This window comes from Aptenodytes forsteri, unplaced genomic scaffold, assembly GCF_000699145.1.
Source record: "Aptenodytes forsteri isolate BGI_AS27 unplaced genomic scaffold, ASM69914v1 Scaffold6, whole genome shotgun sequence".
Classification (NCBI taxonomy): domain Eukaryota; kingdom Metazoa; phylum Chordata; class Aves; order Sphenisciformes; family Spheniscidae; genus Aptenodytes; species Aptenodytes forsteri.
The window spans coordinates 4,362,344-4,378,883 of record NW_008795709.1 but is presented as its reverse complement, the minus strand read 5'-3'; the positions used below and the strand labels follow the sequence as shown (position 1 = coordinate 4,378,883).

Below are 16,540 nucleotides of genomic sequence, written 5' to 3'. Positions count from 1 at the left end.
TTGTTGTAACACTCAGAATCATCAGAAAACCGTTTACTCTGTCTATAACCTTCCTTAATAAGCTAGTTAAGCAGTTACCTGACATCTGCCAGAGCATCTTAGATGCTCTTGATGACATTAAGAGATATATCCCAAACACAGAAGTAAAACAGATTGGGTACTTAATGCATCAGCCACACAAAATTTCTAAATTCTTTTTTCTTTTTTTTAGATTAACGCATTAAAAGTTATGTTTATTCTTACTCCTAATCTTCACTCTAAATGTTAGGAAAAAGTCCTATACATATTCAGTCTTAAACATATCCAGTAATAACATTGATAACTCAGAATTCAGAATTTCTAATTTTCACTAAAAAGTCTTCTTAAAGTGCATATTTCAACTAATGTCCACGGTTATCTTTTATTAATGGACACAAGATGAAAACTGATGTCTTGTCTCCTGGTAGCAAGAGTGGGAAATAAAGAAGGAACCACAGGAAACAATTCCTCAGTATACATGAAAACAAATAAGCTGAAGCATGTTTTTTCTTGAAATTATTTCATTTATTTGTATTCGTTTCCACTTTTGAAATAAAATTAGTAAAATAGAACAGAAAATTCAGTCAAATCAGAGATTATTGCAGAGTGTCAGTCTAAGACAGCTGATTAAACAGGCAATCGATAAATATATTATGCAAATATACATATGCAAGCTAATTGACCTATTGTCACGGAAGTCTTCGTATTAAGCTTGTACAGTGAATTAGTCCTCAATATCAGAACAGAAATTCCTAAATCATCAGGAAAACAATGACAGAAGTAGTAAAATAAAATGATCTTGCATCCAAAATACTCCGAGGTCAATCAAGACAGACAATTCTGCTACTAAATCTTACACCCTTCCAATATTTCTCCAAAATCAAAGCTTTTATTCTCAAAATTGCAACAATAAAAACATGATAGCCTTTAGTGAAACATTTACAGTAAGGAAGGTGCAAATTACAGTCTCTTCAAAAACCTTAGTCTTCATTCAAAGTAGTCTCAAAATCAGGTCAAACAGTAAGATAGAAATATGGAACTGGCTATGCAAAGCCAACAGACTGTAACATTGATCACTGACACTATTTAGAAGCCTTGATTCAGGCTCTGCTTATACAGAGCCAACTGCCAAGTCCTTGAATGTATTTGTTTTAATGATACATATTGCCTAAGAAATTCCCCACAGAAAACGTATCCACAACACAATGCATAAATTCAGGCTCCTGATGTACTGCAGTGCAGAACTGGCAGTATCCCAATGCTACTTTGGCAACTGCCCGACTATCAGAAGGTGCAATACACCTTTAGGAATACTTTAAGGAGAAGAAGAAAAAAAAAACCAACAGAAAAGACCAGCCCTGCTGCAGCAGTTCTTTGCATTGTTAAATATACTGCTGCATGACTTGCGCAGAAACCTATGGATGCACAAGCAGAATAAATATATATTGCCTGCAGATGTCCACCTGAATATTAGGATGTTGACCCAGAGAGATGCTTCAAACAGACATATTCTGAGTTTACTGTTTATTTAGAGCGTTTTAAATAATTTTCAAAGTGTCTCTCATTTCTATAAAACCAAGGAAGATATCTTTTATAGGGGCTCTCTGAAGTAAAGAACATTCAGTAAACAAAGACGGTAAATGCAGAAATGTGACCCAAGCCTTCATGAACAGGTGCATCCCATCCAAAAATCAGAAGTTCTGGCTAAAGGTAAAGTATTAAAGAATACAGGAGAATAATTTTACTGATAACTCAGAATATCACTAGTGGAAACATCAGCTTGATCCTCATGCACTTCTCTAGCAATTCCTTTCTGTAATGTTTTAGGTTTTAAGTTTTGTAATGTTTTAGGTTTTAAGTTTCATATCTATAAGATATAAACATATATAGCTATAGATCACATGTACCGTATCTATACAGAATAACTTGGTTTCATGATACCATCATGATAAAGCTTCCTGAACATGTACAGAACAAAAGCACTCCTTCATAATACAAATGTATGCGTCGGAAGACAAATTTCAGTGAGGTGGTCTCTGCAGAGCTGTTCTGTTTACAAATCATGCACCAATAGCTAAAGCAGCAGCTTTTAGCTCATTTTTGTCACACTTCATTGCACAATTAAGTCAGGCTATGCAGAAGTGTACGACAACTTTGGCATCACTTTTTGTTGTTTTGTACATACTGCTTCTATCCTCCTGAGGGTCTTCAGGGCAATACGCTACCGTGAAAGAACCATGAATTTGTTAAATGTCACTTATTGTAGGACTTAAAGTTTGACTCTCAGATTCCCACTCTTAAAAACTACTCATAGATGTATTTCTCACCTGTCCTTGCGCAGAACTACTGTATATTAACTACATAGACCTACAGCTGCAAATAAAACTACAGCTTAGCCATCTAGCTAAGACACACCCAGACGCTTTACAGTGACATCTAAAATCCCTGCTTGAGTTTGTGTAATGCACGATACCTGGACAGATGACAGCATGTCTCCTCCCTGGGAAGAGCATCTGCAAGTTCCCCTGCCAGTGGCTGCCCTGAGTCCGTCTCCCCAGCGCCTTCAGGCAATCCTCTCACACAACCTGTCCCAAAGCTACGCAAAGCCAATGCCCTCCAGCATTTTTCAAACATTCTGCTCTACCTCATGAAAGACACTAACATTTTAATCTAAGAAAACCGTAAGTATTTTAGTAGCCACCAAAAAGCCATGCTCCTTTATTTCCTTTCCAGATTTCATTCGTTTCAGGCATCAATGGCTGGGCCAAGCCAGCTCTGGAGGCAGCCACATGGCTAGCCCAAAACAAGTATTTTGGATCTTGTGATTTGCCACAGTGATATAACTCAGAAAACTTGGCTAAGACTGGAGGGTGATATTACAGCTACTGGACCTGAGAATTTGGTTCTAAACATGGAAATATGCAAAAAGACCCGCTGAAATTATGTATCTTTATCCTTTTTGTGGCCTTCTCCACTTCTCATCCCCTTTTCCCTTCCCCTGCCCTCCCCCCCAGTATAAGCACTACAGTCTTAACACAAGTGGATGTTTTTCATCTCAGATTGTTTGACAAGTGGGGAATGAGGAAAAAAGCAAGACAAAACATAATTGTACAAATACAGCTATTTATTACATGCCATGCCTACCACAGTAATTTAGAAACTAAGAGATTGCTATTTCTTATTTCAGCTATGGACATTCTCTGTAGTAATAACTCAATTTTACACGTAACATTTTTTTCTCTCCCACCTCCAGTTTATATGTATGCCTTCTACTTTTGTTTCACAATACAGTCCTCTGAAAACACTGAATTTCATTAAAGCACAGAAGGCTGCACAACTGAATGACATAAAAGCACACAAACATGTTGACATTAGACAAGAGCTTTTTCCAACCATAGACGTTAACACTAAAATTCAGTTCAAGATGTCCAAGAGATAACTACTCTTCTTTAAACACTTGTCCTTTTCTAAGAACCAACACAATCAAAACCACTAGCATACTACTAAATTGCTACAGGCTGAGAAATTTGTTACTGATTGGAGCTTAAATCCAAAATATAAATCTTGCAGTCTTCTCAGAAGGGACATGTGAGAGGTAGGAGCATATATCCTATCAGGCTTTGAGTTGAAGGTTCTCTAAAAAACTAAAACACACTTTATAATAACATGGGTTGGGTTTTTCTTTGTAATTTTTTAAAAACATTATAAGCACAGCTAAGTTAGTTCCAGGTTCAATTGCACAGAAACCAAAGAGAATGTGATCACAAAAACTTGTGCTACACCATGGCAATTCAGAAACACATAAGTTTTTTATTATCAAGTGACTTCGGACAGCAGGTCATCAACACTTAAAATATTTTCTGACAATCCAGTATCTTTAGAGAAGAAAATAAGGGAAACTTAAAGACATAGAAGACTTCCTTACAGAAAGAGTAAGCCAAACACCACTGATGCAAACATACAGAAATATCAAACACCATGGCTGAAAACCACATACAGCCCCTATACAATTAATAAGGGGGAAAGAGAGGTGGTGCTTTTATTAGAGACATATTCATTTGCTTATAAGCAAAACATTTGTTGTCAAAGACTCCTCTCTGCCATCAGAGCAAACATTTAAACTTTGATCTGAAAAATTTTGTTCAACTGTCAAGAGGTATACACCCCCCAACAAATCTCCTAAAACTTTGGTTTCCAAAGAAAATGCTAATCAGAAACTTACTGTTGGAAACATCAAGAATGACTATTACGCAGATATGAAAAAAGAACTATTTTTTTTTCATTGAACTACTGACAAAATATGTATCAAGTGACCAAACTAAATATTTTTTTTTAAATGGGATCTTAAGTAGATTTGAATAAAGGTAGCAGGTTAAAAAAAAATATCAGGTATATATGTCAAGTAAATCTCAATTCTGAAGTTTTGCCTTGCAGGTTTTAAGGCCTTTTATCATTAACTTCCCATCAAATGAAAGTAGTAGGATGACTGGCAAATGAAGAATAACTTGAGCTGAACTGCCACTTTTAATAACCCAGTTTTCATTTAAACAGAGAGATGGCCGTAGGGTTTGAGAATCTGTCACTACCATGTACACCCGCAGATAGTAAAGTAAATGCAGATGAGATGAGCCGATTTTAAACAACGTGCTCAATTTTATCCCTTTGGCCATCAAAAAAAAAATCTATAGAGATACTATGAAAATTAACAATTTTTTTTAAAAAATGGAGAATAAAATATTACTGCGTTTGTACTCAGTGTGGATAATTATTTTCAGCATGCAACAGAAATTTACCTTCTTATAAGTCCTGTGCTGACAATGCGGGTATGAACAAAATTCTCACAATGAAAAAGTTTTGATCACATAAACAGAGCAACTGTATTAGTTTTCATGTTAGCCTTTAGGGATAAAGATTTAGCTTAATCCACACTGAGACATTAAGTTGTGCCTCAGGGAGGTCACACACAGAGGTCAATTAACAGATCCAACAATTGCAGCTATTTTAATAGATTTTTCTAACGAACACAGAAGATTAGCACCCAATTTCAGATTTCAATCCAAGTCATACCATCACGGGAAAAAAAAAAGTTGTAACTTAGAGTTCAAATTTAATGCTTTTTTAAAACCTTAGCCTTCATGACCACAATAAGAGCTCCAAGTGATAAATTCTGGCACATTCAATAAAAAGTGACCAGGCTGTATGCTCCAAGCTCATTTCCTATAGCTCATAACTGAGTGAATTGATTCTAACCTGGCTATCACATTGCTTATCTCCCATAGTACTCAAAGAATTTTTCCAAACGTATACATTGTAAAATTGGAGTACTGTTATTTAGAAGAATACATCTTCAATACATATGCTGAATTTGTGAAGCAAAAAAGGATTCCTGCAAGTTCATTATCCTAAAAATAGGATACTGAAATTAGACTGCAGGTTCCATGGGATTTTCTAACCAAGTAGATCTCAAATTGTTCATTAAAATAAAATGTAAAGCTACAACTCAGAGTAACAGAACATATACTTCTGGCTTCAAAATATTGAATTTTTCTTTTTTTTTAAATAAAAAAAATTTCAGTGTTAACTTTCAGGTTTAGCCCATTAAACATTAAATCAGAGATGTGAAATGCTAGACCAAGCACATTTTGCATTAGCATCTATATCCAGAAACTGCCAAACTGCCCATTAAATCTACTGAATAAATCACAGGGAAAAAAAATGTCAAGAAGCAAGTAAATAGGAATGACAGGCAAACAACCAAAGTGAAGATGAATTCACATGAAAGGAGTGACAAAGGAAATCAGTGCAAAAGAATTGCAAAAAGCACTTCAAGTTAGCACAGATTTCACAATTTTCTGTTTGTGCACTGTATTTTCTCAGGCACATATTTCCTCGTAACTTTTGCCTGCCTTGAGTATATGCATAACTAGCAGCCTTCATTTATTCAGCATAATTCAAATTTAAACCAACATTAGAATGAGCCAAGATATTGGTTCTAAACAAAAAAACTTCTAGTACACATAATGGACACAAACTAACTGCCTAGAAAAGGACAAATCACCAGCACAATGGTCACTAGCAAATTAGTCTGTAAAATGAATAAAGATTATACTGGTCTAATTAAAATTATCTATCCACCTATAGATTTTGACCTTGTGCATTTCCCATACATAACTGATCACTGGGTCTCACTAGACATAAATTTAACTTTGCTGAATGGTCGAGGCTTAGCATTAAAGTTTGTTCAATCACATCTTCCTCCTGATGGTCAATATAGGAAAAATTACACACATATAAAAGAAGGCATACAGGTGCATTCTTTGTATACTTAAATGGTCAAATAACACCAGACAACCCAGAAAAATCTGCATTTAGAGTCTGGTTTAGGGGCAGTAAGTGAAAATCTGATGAGCCTTTTGTTTCAATAAGTTGCTTGCATAAACGAAGCAATTGCAATCCTCAGATCTCTACTGTAAATCTGAGCTGACACTAGATCACATCCCTGCTAATTATAAGCCATGTTAGATATGTCGATTTGGCACCTCTGGCACAAAAAGCTGGTGGCTACTACTTTGACAAAATTGAAGCAAGACTAAATGTCAATTTATTCTAATGAGAAGACATCCCACATCCCCTAATTCTATATAATCTCACTGGTTACAAAAATTAATACAACACACATCACCAAGCAAGAGTCACTGTTACCTCCCTCCCTAGCACCAGCAAATTTCTCCACTGTTTGACGATGAAAACATTTATGTTTACAGTGTGCTGGGTGAGGGAGCTGGCATTAAACGCTGTCCTTAACACACTTTAAAATGAATTAGTTCTTTGAACATCATATGAAAGGAAGCAGAAATACTTACTAGTACAGAACTTCATTTGCTTCATGCCTTTCATATCTGACAGTTTCACACATCAGTCTGAAAGAGAAGGAAAGAAGTCATTTTTAATTACGATTCCTATCAGTGTCACGAAGACTTCACTTTCTAAAGTTAGCCAGCATTTCCATGTTTGCCTCCAGCACTTGCAGAAACTAACCATCAATTTAAAGCTAAGCTGACTTTTAATTTAAGAGTGCAAATTGTTAAATCTAAGCATTAATTTTATTAGTTTGTCCAAGATCAGATTTGATTTAGGACGCTAGATGTAATTGCTCCCATAAAAAAATCTTCTATAAAACGGGTAAAATGATACTGATCTCATTTTATAAAGTGATCTGATAAAAGTAAGTTGTTTTATAAGGAAACAATTCAGAATTTTAGAAATGGATGGAAATTTATGATATGTAACAACTAATCAGCTACCATGATATAAAAACTGCTCCCTTTTTCAAGTCAGGCCCAATAGATAAAACAAGAAATTATGTTGCATGGTAAATCGATGCTTCTCATTTTGCTAAAATTCAGCAACTTAAAAATTACCATGAGATTTTAATGCTGAAATCCCAGAGGGCTCAAAGCAGAGAGAATTTCCTGCAGGAAAATCCTCTGTCTAGAGGGGAGGATTAAAGCACTTTTGCATTCACTGTCTGCCTGACAAATGTAGCATAATAGAACTTACCACGTATTAGGAAATGCAATGTTAACTTGGTATAAAAAAATCAACATGCCATTTCTTTCTATTGTCTTAAGGAAACAGACCCTTCTAGTTACTGGGGGGGTGGGAAGGAAACAAACCCCACCACCTCCCTTGGACTTTCTATGGCTCTGAAGCAGACTGCAAACACAAAGACTATTTGACAGACAGAGATTTGCCCAAGAGGCTCATGTGAACATTCAAATGAGGAACTATATTTAAATTTGAGAAAGAAATTCTCATTCCTTGCAGGATCAATCATCAGAACCTCAGCGCACCAGTGACCGGCTGCCTGCGATGGTATCCTAAGCAGACAAAAGTGCTCAAGAATTCTTGCTCAGGCAACAAGTCTCAAAAAAGTTGATCTGAGGCCTGGAAGAGTTGATCTGGCTTTGATGTGACATTTAAAAGGCTTCTTATTGCTATTTCCCATCATTTCCTAGATCATTTCAATAGCCAACAGGCTGCTACAAAAGCTACCTTAGTGCTCATCTCTTTCAAGACTTCTTAGTTCAGCCCACTAAGAAATAATGCTTTTTATGTCCAGAAGTGGCAGGCTTATAGTGGTATCTTGATATTCATAAACCACGAATAGAAAATTGAGATCTTATTTCTGTTTGCTCAAAAAAAAAAAAAAGCTCAAGTTTTACTACCACAGCCTTTCCCCTGCCCCAGTATTTTAGATCTACTCTTTGGAACATCTTTGAGAACTTTTCTTATAGACAATTTCTGTAGTGTATATAATTAAGTATTAGGTATTGTATATCAATTTCAGCTAATGAAAAAGCTTCTTGCTTCCTGGCACAGCAAAAAGTGTTTTGAATGACAGAACCTTCTCTTTTTCAGACACTGTTCCCCACCATAAAATCAGGTCTTGCCAAAATCCTTTACAGACACCAAAAAGCTACTGTCTGCTTCTACCTCCTGGGTCCTCACCTTCTCTCTCTGATCCTCTGTTTTGAGAGGGAAGGGGAGAGCAGACACGAGGTTACTGGTGAGAAGATACCAGAAGAAAAGTCATTGCTAGCTGTCAAATTTAAAATTTAAATACTACTCAAGGATAGTCTGTACCCCACTGGTCTGAAACGACACTGGGCAGTGAGCCATCTGAGAGTAGGAGTTATAGGAAACAGAATCACTTTAACAAGCAACTTTTGTTCCCCTCTGAATTGGGAGCAAAGGAAGTAAATTCTTGATAAAGTCACGCAAGTTCACCACTGGCACTGTCTGAGTTTTACAGCGTTTTGGTCCCATTATTAGGACAGTAATAGGGGAGAAAATGCCTCTTACCGAAGGTAGCCAAGTATTTCAATTCTGATGTTAAACTGGAACAGTTAGAAATTACAGTGACCGAGTAGTACAAACTAGATTGCTTCCTCAAATACTGAAAAAATTGAATTAGTTCTGGTCGATATTGGCATTTTCACTCGAAAGTGATCTTTGTCTGCTTCCTAAACAACTGTAATAAATTCAAGATGAGATCATCAGCAAGCTATAAGGTAAGGTATTCACTACTAGAGGCTATATTTAATACACTAGTTTTTAATGCATCCAGGAGGTTTTTGTGGCATCCCACAGCCACAAGAAATGTTGTATCCTAAAGGATACTATAAAAGCTTTCTGTCCCACATCTGCTGGGAGCCCAGCCTTTTCCATGTATGGTATTGTAAACAGAAGCTTCTCTTCTAGGAATTCACTGTGCCGGGAGAGCGAGCCAGAGTTCCACACATTCCTCAGCAAGAACCTCACTCTGCACAGGAGGCCAAAAAGCACACATCAACATATTACGCAACCATACGTGCACACTTTGATCTTTGTAAACAAGTTAACATCAGTTCAACTCCAGCTATGCAAAACTTGATGTGCTAAAAGTCTTGCATATAATAGCATAACACAAAATACTTTAACTGAACGTGATTGTGGCCTCCTTCCAAAGCAGAAGTCATTACAGAGACTACCTTGAAGTCAACGTTCACATTGCAAAATGTGTCTTGGGCACTTCAGGAGAAAGAAACCCCTGCCTTTTATTTTCTCCAAAATACAGAATATTGGCTCGGGAATGTGAACTCTGACAGAATGATGAAGCAAGAGGCCAGAAATAAGAACCTAAACCAGCATTAATCAAGTCAAAGTTCTTCAGCATCTTCAGATGTGGCAAATGTTGGCACACCCCAGAAGGCAAAATAACAGTAATTCACCCTCTCTCCCCATAAAGCATACAGGAGATGTGCTGGCCTCCTTCTGTATCTGTCAGCCTCACACCAATGTCCAAATACCCTTAGAAACCTCTGCTGTAAGATGTCTATGTGAGGACAACTGAAACAATTACTTAAAAATCAAACTAACACAAGTCTTTACAAAAAATAGGAAGTTCATCTGGAAGTTTTTACTTTAATTTATTTGCTTCACGAAGCATTTTAATAAAAAAAAAATATGTGGATGACATTTATTAGTAATTTTTTACTAAGTATCATTTGCATGTGTAGTACATAATTTGCCCAAAACTTCCACACGAAAGCAAGCACAAACTGAAACAGAAGCTGAAAAACAGACTCTGCTCTCATGATTATTATACTACATAAATGATTTGGACTATATATGGACATCCATTCAAGACTGGAACTTGTACTCTGTATATAAAGCATTTACTTCTAGTCTGAAAGTTTGAAAAGAAAACAAACGCATCCGTAGTAGAAATCAGAAGAAAAACAGGGATACACATATGCACACATACAAGGAGAAAGTGTTAGGACAATAAAGAAGGGAAGAAATGGATGCAGTGATAGCCAGCTTTTCAGTTTGAGGTAGGGTACGCAAGAGTAGTGTATAGTTACCAAACCTACTGTTCCTTTGCTTTGTTAGTGCATTAGCATATATGTGTTTTTAATGATAAAGTATCATACCTTAGCTGATGCTCTCTCAGATTAGACAAGGCTTCCATTCCATGTAAATAGGAATACACAATCTCCAAATCCTACAAACATAAGGAAAACATTATTAGGATTCTCAATTTGGTACAAACTGTTAAAATACTGTTTTTGCAAAGCACCCAGAGCTCTCCTAATAGGGACAGCAGGAATATTTGAAATAACACATTTACAAGAGATTAAAGGCAAGTTGCAGGAATACCTTTGGTTATACATTGGCAACTGACATGGGGAAGAATGATGGTATGTCCACATTGGAAAATACAAACACAGAAACCTTTCTGCTTTTGCTGTCATTACTCATGCCCAGGAAACAAGCCTGGCCCAGAATTCCAGTGAGCTACTTTGCAACTACCACTGTCGGGCTTCCCAATGCCAATGTACCCAAAAACCTTCATTTATTCCATAAAGCAAGCTCAGGGAAATTGGTCTTTTCATGTTCAGGGGAAAAGAAAAAAGTACAAAACAGTCTAACAAAATATTCCACTGTACATAAATCTTTATAAAATTGTATCCTCTTCAAATGGAAGGTAAACCACAAGCTTAAACGAGAAAAAAAGTTGGCACAAACAGAAAATTTGGCATGAGATAATAAAAAAATCATAAATACAATCCTAGTTACATGGCGAAGCGTTATATTCAACCATTGTGGACCTCCAGTATCCAACTCACAAAACAACATTAATAAAGATACGAAAACAACATCCAAGACTAAAACTTCCTAAGATGCAACTATGGAAACACTAGTGTCAGTCTAGAGGCTTTGCTAACGTTATACTTAAAAATCACTACAGCACTTAAGAGAAAACTTCAGTTCAGCCCACAACCTCTAGAATGATTTAACTTTGGCTCATTGGTTTGATGCTGTTTCATTTTCCATTTTTTAAACAAGCTAGTTAAAAGACAATGTATTATCCACAATTCATTGAAAATCAGAGCAGTAGCTCTCAACCACTAGCTGAGGCTGACAAAGCTGAGAATAAACTAGCACCAATACCAAACACTCTCATAACTTACTGTAAGATGTTTTCAAGTAATGGAATATATCAAAGCTATACGTTTATGAAAGATTTGGTCACTGGGAAATACTTGTTTATTTGACCGTGAAGTACAGAAATACTTCAGTTTTCAGACACAGTGAAAGAATGCTAGATGTGGTATTTGGGCAAAGACGTTAGGACTGAAGTCACACAGAGAACCTGAATTTAAGTAAGAAAAATAAAAATAAAATCTAGCTAAATACATTAAGTGTAGAAAAGTTACTGTACTTGTTTAAACCATGCTACAGATCAGAAAAGATACCAGGAGTTACACTCAATGGTTAAGACTAAACAGATACCTTTCATTCAGTATCTAAAAGAACGTCCTTTTCTCACAATGAAAAAAGCAAATATTCAGGTTGAAAAAGTGAAAGACATGCACAAGCCAAAATGCTGCAATTTTGCTTCTATTCTGGTCCTTCCGCTCCCTTGCCCTCTAAAGGCTTTGGTCCTCCTGTGAGGAGCAGAGGACACATCAAGGACAAGAGTAGTTATGCATGGTTTGGGATGGAGGGACCTTACACACAGAGGGATTTGAAGAGAAAATACTGTAGTCGCTTGGGGTTTTTGTCTTTTTTTTTTTAATACTAATAAAAGCGTTTGAAAGCACATGTCTACGACAGTCAGTGACCCGCTCACTTGCCAGACAGGCTGGGGGTGACCAGAGGCTCCCGGGAGCGCTGCGCCGGCAGTGGGGTAAACACAAGCCTGACAGTCCCCGCGGCACTGCTGCCGCTCACCTGGACATGCCAGACTGCTGCACAAGCCACCGGCTGCCGTGGGAAGCTGGGAGTGGACCACTGGGGATCAGGTGCCCACAGCAGTGGATTACATGGAAAAGAGCCTGGCCAGAAGGTGCTACTGTAGTTCATCTCCAGCAAGCCTGTCTAACAACAAGCAGACACAGAACAGAAGGAGAATAACCCTCTGCCACCAGCTGGCACTGAGGTTTCTCTCAGGTGTCACAGATTCTATGTGCAGTAAAGGATTCACAGTGAATAAAGAACCATTAAAGATTCTGTCTTACAGGGATCCACAGATCTAAAAGTGGAAGTGCATGGTAAAAGGGATCCATGCACATTTGGTTTCCAGAACTCCGGGTGACACAAACCTAGCAACGAACCCTGCAGATGTACAAAGCAGCAAAGAACACAGTTTATGTTCCTTAAGAAATGCAGCTAAAGTGACTCAAAGCAGGGGAAACGCATTTAATCACTGAAGGGTGTCATTCTGACCAGTTTCACAAGCAACAGACAAGATAAGTTTAATGAACACTTTTTAAAAAAATGAATAATTCCTCTTCAAAATATAAGCATACTTGTCAAATATTTGCAAATACAACATCCCATAGGTCCCCACAACAGGAACTGCAGATGGTGGAGCTCCTTGCCTCTCAAGTCTGCACCTGGAGATCTAAAAAAGGGGAGTGGGAATTAAAAAAAAAACCCTAAACAAATCTTTACTTGTGCTTCCATCATGGCTGCTAGCTGCAGCAACACAGGGAAGATAAAGTTGAAGACCTCTCATCACAGAGATAACCAAGGTGCTTCTTCTGATTTAAAAAAAAAAAAAAAGCAGCAAGAAAACAGACCAGTGCTCCAGGCAGTAGGGTCCTATCAAAGCAAATAGTCATTATAACATTGCAGCTGATGTGCACTGGCATTAAATCAGACAACTGTTTCCGAGAAGTGTGCTGCAGCCTGTTCTTTAAGCTGTGCCATTCCACAGGGTGTCTAGCAGGAAAGAGCTCCCTCTAGCACCAAAAGTTTGGCATTGAAATTTAAGTAACGAATAAGCAGCATCATTGCTTTCAATTAAATTCTCCATAATGGTGCAAGGTACAGAAAACTAAAGCAGAGTCAGAAAAGCTGAATATATTTTCATATATTGTCAGTAGACACAGCACGCTTCCAGTCAGTCAGCAGCATTAAAGAGTAAGAAAGCAATTTGAAAAGAAAATAAAATCTGAATATCAAGTTATTGTCATTAGGTCACCTCAGTTTTCCATTTATCTCAGGAAAAAACATGCTTTGCTTACTTAACAAGCATTCTCATTATCAAACATAAATAGTTGTTTCAATTTCTTAATTAAAAATGAATTAATGGAATGCAAGAGTCCTTCAGAAATATTTTTGCCAAGTGCTGTAAACTCCTAAATAGATTCCAAATGCTTGGAACGGTGGTGAAATAAAAGCCATTTCACAAAAAAGCACACACACACAAACTTAGGCATGTAAGCTGTGAAATTTTTCAATTTTGATATTCTAAAAAAATCTCCAAAAAGCTGACATTTTTAAATTCTCATGAAAGAACTTTGTCTTTCAAAGACATAACCTGCCTTTGTGATTTATGCTGGCTAGTTGAGCAAAACCTTAAAGCATCAGCTAAATTCAACCCCACTGTGATTTACACGAATATTTCTGCTAGCTTGCAGCGTCCCTGAAAGCCGCCTCTAACTAATCCACAGAATATATAAAAGCAGGCAGGTGACAGCAGCAGTCTGATGCTTTTACACACTCAAATTACCACCAGGTGGCAGACGGAGCCATCAAAACTTCAGAGAAAGTCATTCTTTACACAATTTCTGCCTTTATTTTAAAAAATATATCTTTATAACAGTTTATAAAAGTCAAGAGAAGCAAAGCTAAGCATCACTGATACAACTGGTTAAATATTCTGCTACGGTAAGGACTTTTTATACAAAAGCACAGAGGAACCACCAGCTTTCTGCTTTCTAGTTTTATCCAGCCAGCAGAATTGGATAAAGACGACTGCAAAAGCAATGCAAAGGCTCAGCTGATATAGCTACAAGAATCAAGTTCCACATAAAGATTGTGGCAACAGCTTGAAAAAACGTCTCAATGGAAACTCCAAAACCAAAAATTAAATGCAAAGCACAATTAGGGCAGTTTTTAAAGCATGTTTTTATTTAAATTAAGGCTAAACGACTGAAATCTAATCTACGCTTAAATTTGTACTGCAGCCAAAGTCATATGCTTGGGTTGCTGTGTGTGGAGTAGCCCAAAATTTGTTTAATTCAGTGTTATTTCTTAATTTGTTTGTTTCCGTGGTGTCAGCTGGCTCAGTTTAAAGTTCTGACTGTACTTTGAAACAAAACAGAGAGACTCAAGTTTTAACACAGCTCAACTTCAGTTAGATCTGTAGAAACACATTGGTCTGCAACCTTACCTCTGCTCTCCATTCTAATAAAAATCTGCGTATGTTTATGCCCAGACATTTCTATCCATTTCATTTGTGTTTCAAACATATTTGGCAATGCCAGTTACACAAACCAGACAAACCCAAACCAGAATGTTGGCCCCAAATTTATATGAGCTTAATGAAGAAATTTTTACTTTAGTAAAGTGATAGAGATGTGAAAATTTGCTACTTTGGGCTGAAAAAGTTAAACCTCTCTAAAAATCACAGACTTGCACTGCTTTCAGTCCTGGTTTGCATTAAGGTGTGAAACCAAAGGCCCAACTCAACTATTCATCCTTGCCACAGTTAAAAAGCAAAATGCTGAGCTGCAAATTCATTGCTCTCTTAGTGATACATTCATTCATTTCCGTGAAGTGGCAAACAAGTGGAGAGAAGCTTTCATCTTATAATAGTCTGCTCTATTTTAAATCAAAGCGTAAAACTAAAATACAAGCTAATTCCTTAATTCACTGTCTTGGACGAAGGAAAAAAAAAAAAGATCTTTTCAAAGCACCTGATATTCACCTTAGGCTGAAAAAGGTCTGCCTACTGAGCATACAACAGGTTTTGAAAGGCTGATCTTTGTTAAAATAACCCACCTTTAGCTCACATGCAGCCAACCACCAGCAGCACACAGGGGAACACCAGGCTCCGAGGGTGAGGGGGGAGGTGGGTGGGTGCACCCGCTCCCCATCACACCTGGCAGCTCCAAGACACCACCCCAGGTTTCACTGTTGTGAAAACGGGATGTCCCACCCAGTCCCTCCCCGCTGTGCTCCTGACACCTCCCTGGCCTCAGGACGAGCACCCGCTTGCAGGGACCAAACTTCAAGCCTCTCTGTTGGCAGCATGAGACCCACGAGGTCCAGTGTTGGGATCACAGAGGCAACGGCTCATGCAGCAGGGAGAAGGTGGGACCTCAAAGTCTTCAATGGGTTTAAAGAGACCATGAAACCGCTGACAGGAAGGGAGGCATCTGTCTTTTCTATATGGCTGACTAAACAGTTATTTTAGCTCGAAGTGGAATCTCCCTTTTCTCTTTAAGTATTTTAATGCTTTTTTCCCCAAATCGTGATATACTAACCAGAGCAGCAATGCCAAGTTTTTCTTCCTAGTGAGCAATGAAGCCACAATCCAAACCCAGGTTGCTGAAGTCCTGCCTCTATAGCAGCAGGATCCCGTCTTTTTCCCTTTTCTTCTTGCATCCAGCACCTGAAATCATTTGACCCTCAGCCACTCTGGTAGCTATACCAAGCATTTATATTTTCTTTTTTCCTCTAGCATTTATTTAGCACCTGCCTGCCTGCCTGCCTGTACTGGCTCACCAGGGCCAAAGCAGTGCCAGCATCGCCAAAAGAAACAGACTGGACTACAGCAACATCAATCCCATCTGGATTGACACAGAAATTTCCGTGTCCACAGAAGAGACGTGTCTGCTCCTAAGTAGGTTTGTTCACGTCTGGTTCACACTAACATGCCAGGCTCTCACCAACAGCCACTCAGGAGGTGATACAAGTTACTGCCTTCAGAGACAGCAACCTCTGAAGGAAAGGCAGCGCAGGTGGGGTTATCTCAGCCAAACCTATCTCCAAAGGCAAGACCTTACCCTAAGGGTGACCTCACATCTTGCAAATATTAAGCTGCCAAAAGACAGGAGCAAAACCACAAAAAACAAATTACACCATGACAAAAAAAATCCAGCATTACTGATACCAAAAATCCCTGCCACACACATGTGAAGAAGTAGTATTCATCTTCACCTCCAGCTTCCCAGCAGTG

General features: G+C 37.9%; 1 protein-coding gene across 2 annotated transcripts in view; it reads right to left on the bottom strand.

The window, feature by feature from the left end:
• The window catches only part of RAPGEF2 (Rap guanine nucleotide exchange factor 2), a 137,765-nt gene extending 127,202 nt beyond the window's left edge, over positions 1 to 10,563 (bottom strand). For both annotated transcript variants that reach the window (XM_019473155.1, XM_009283337.1), the window contains exons 1-2: positions 10,497 to 10,563; positions 6,882 to 6,938 (exon numbers count right to left, since the gene is read on the bottom strand). In XM_019473155.1, coding sequence (XP_019328700.1) covers positions 6,882 to 6,938; positions 10,497 to 10,534 — 95 coding nt within the window. In that variant the 5' untranslated portion in view covers positions 10,535 to 10,563. The remainder of the gene's footprint in view (positions 1 to 6,881; positions 6,939 to 10,496) is intronic.
• Positions 10,564 to 16,540: the final 5,977 nt, after the last annotated feature.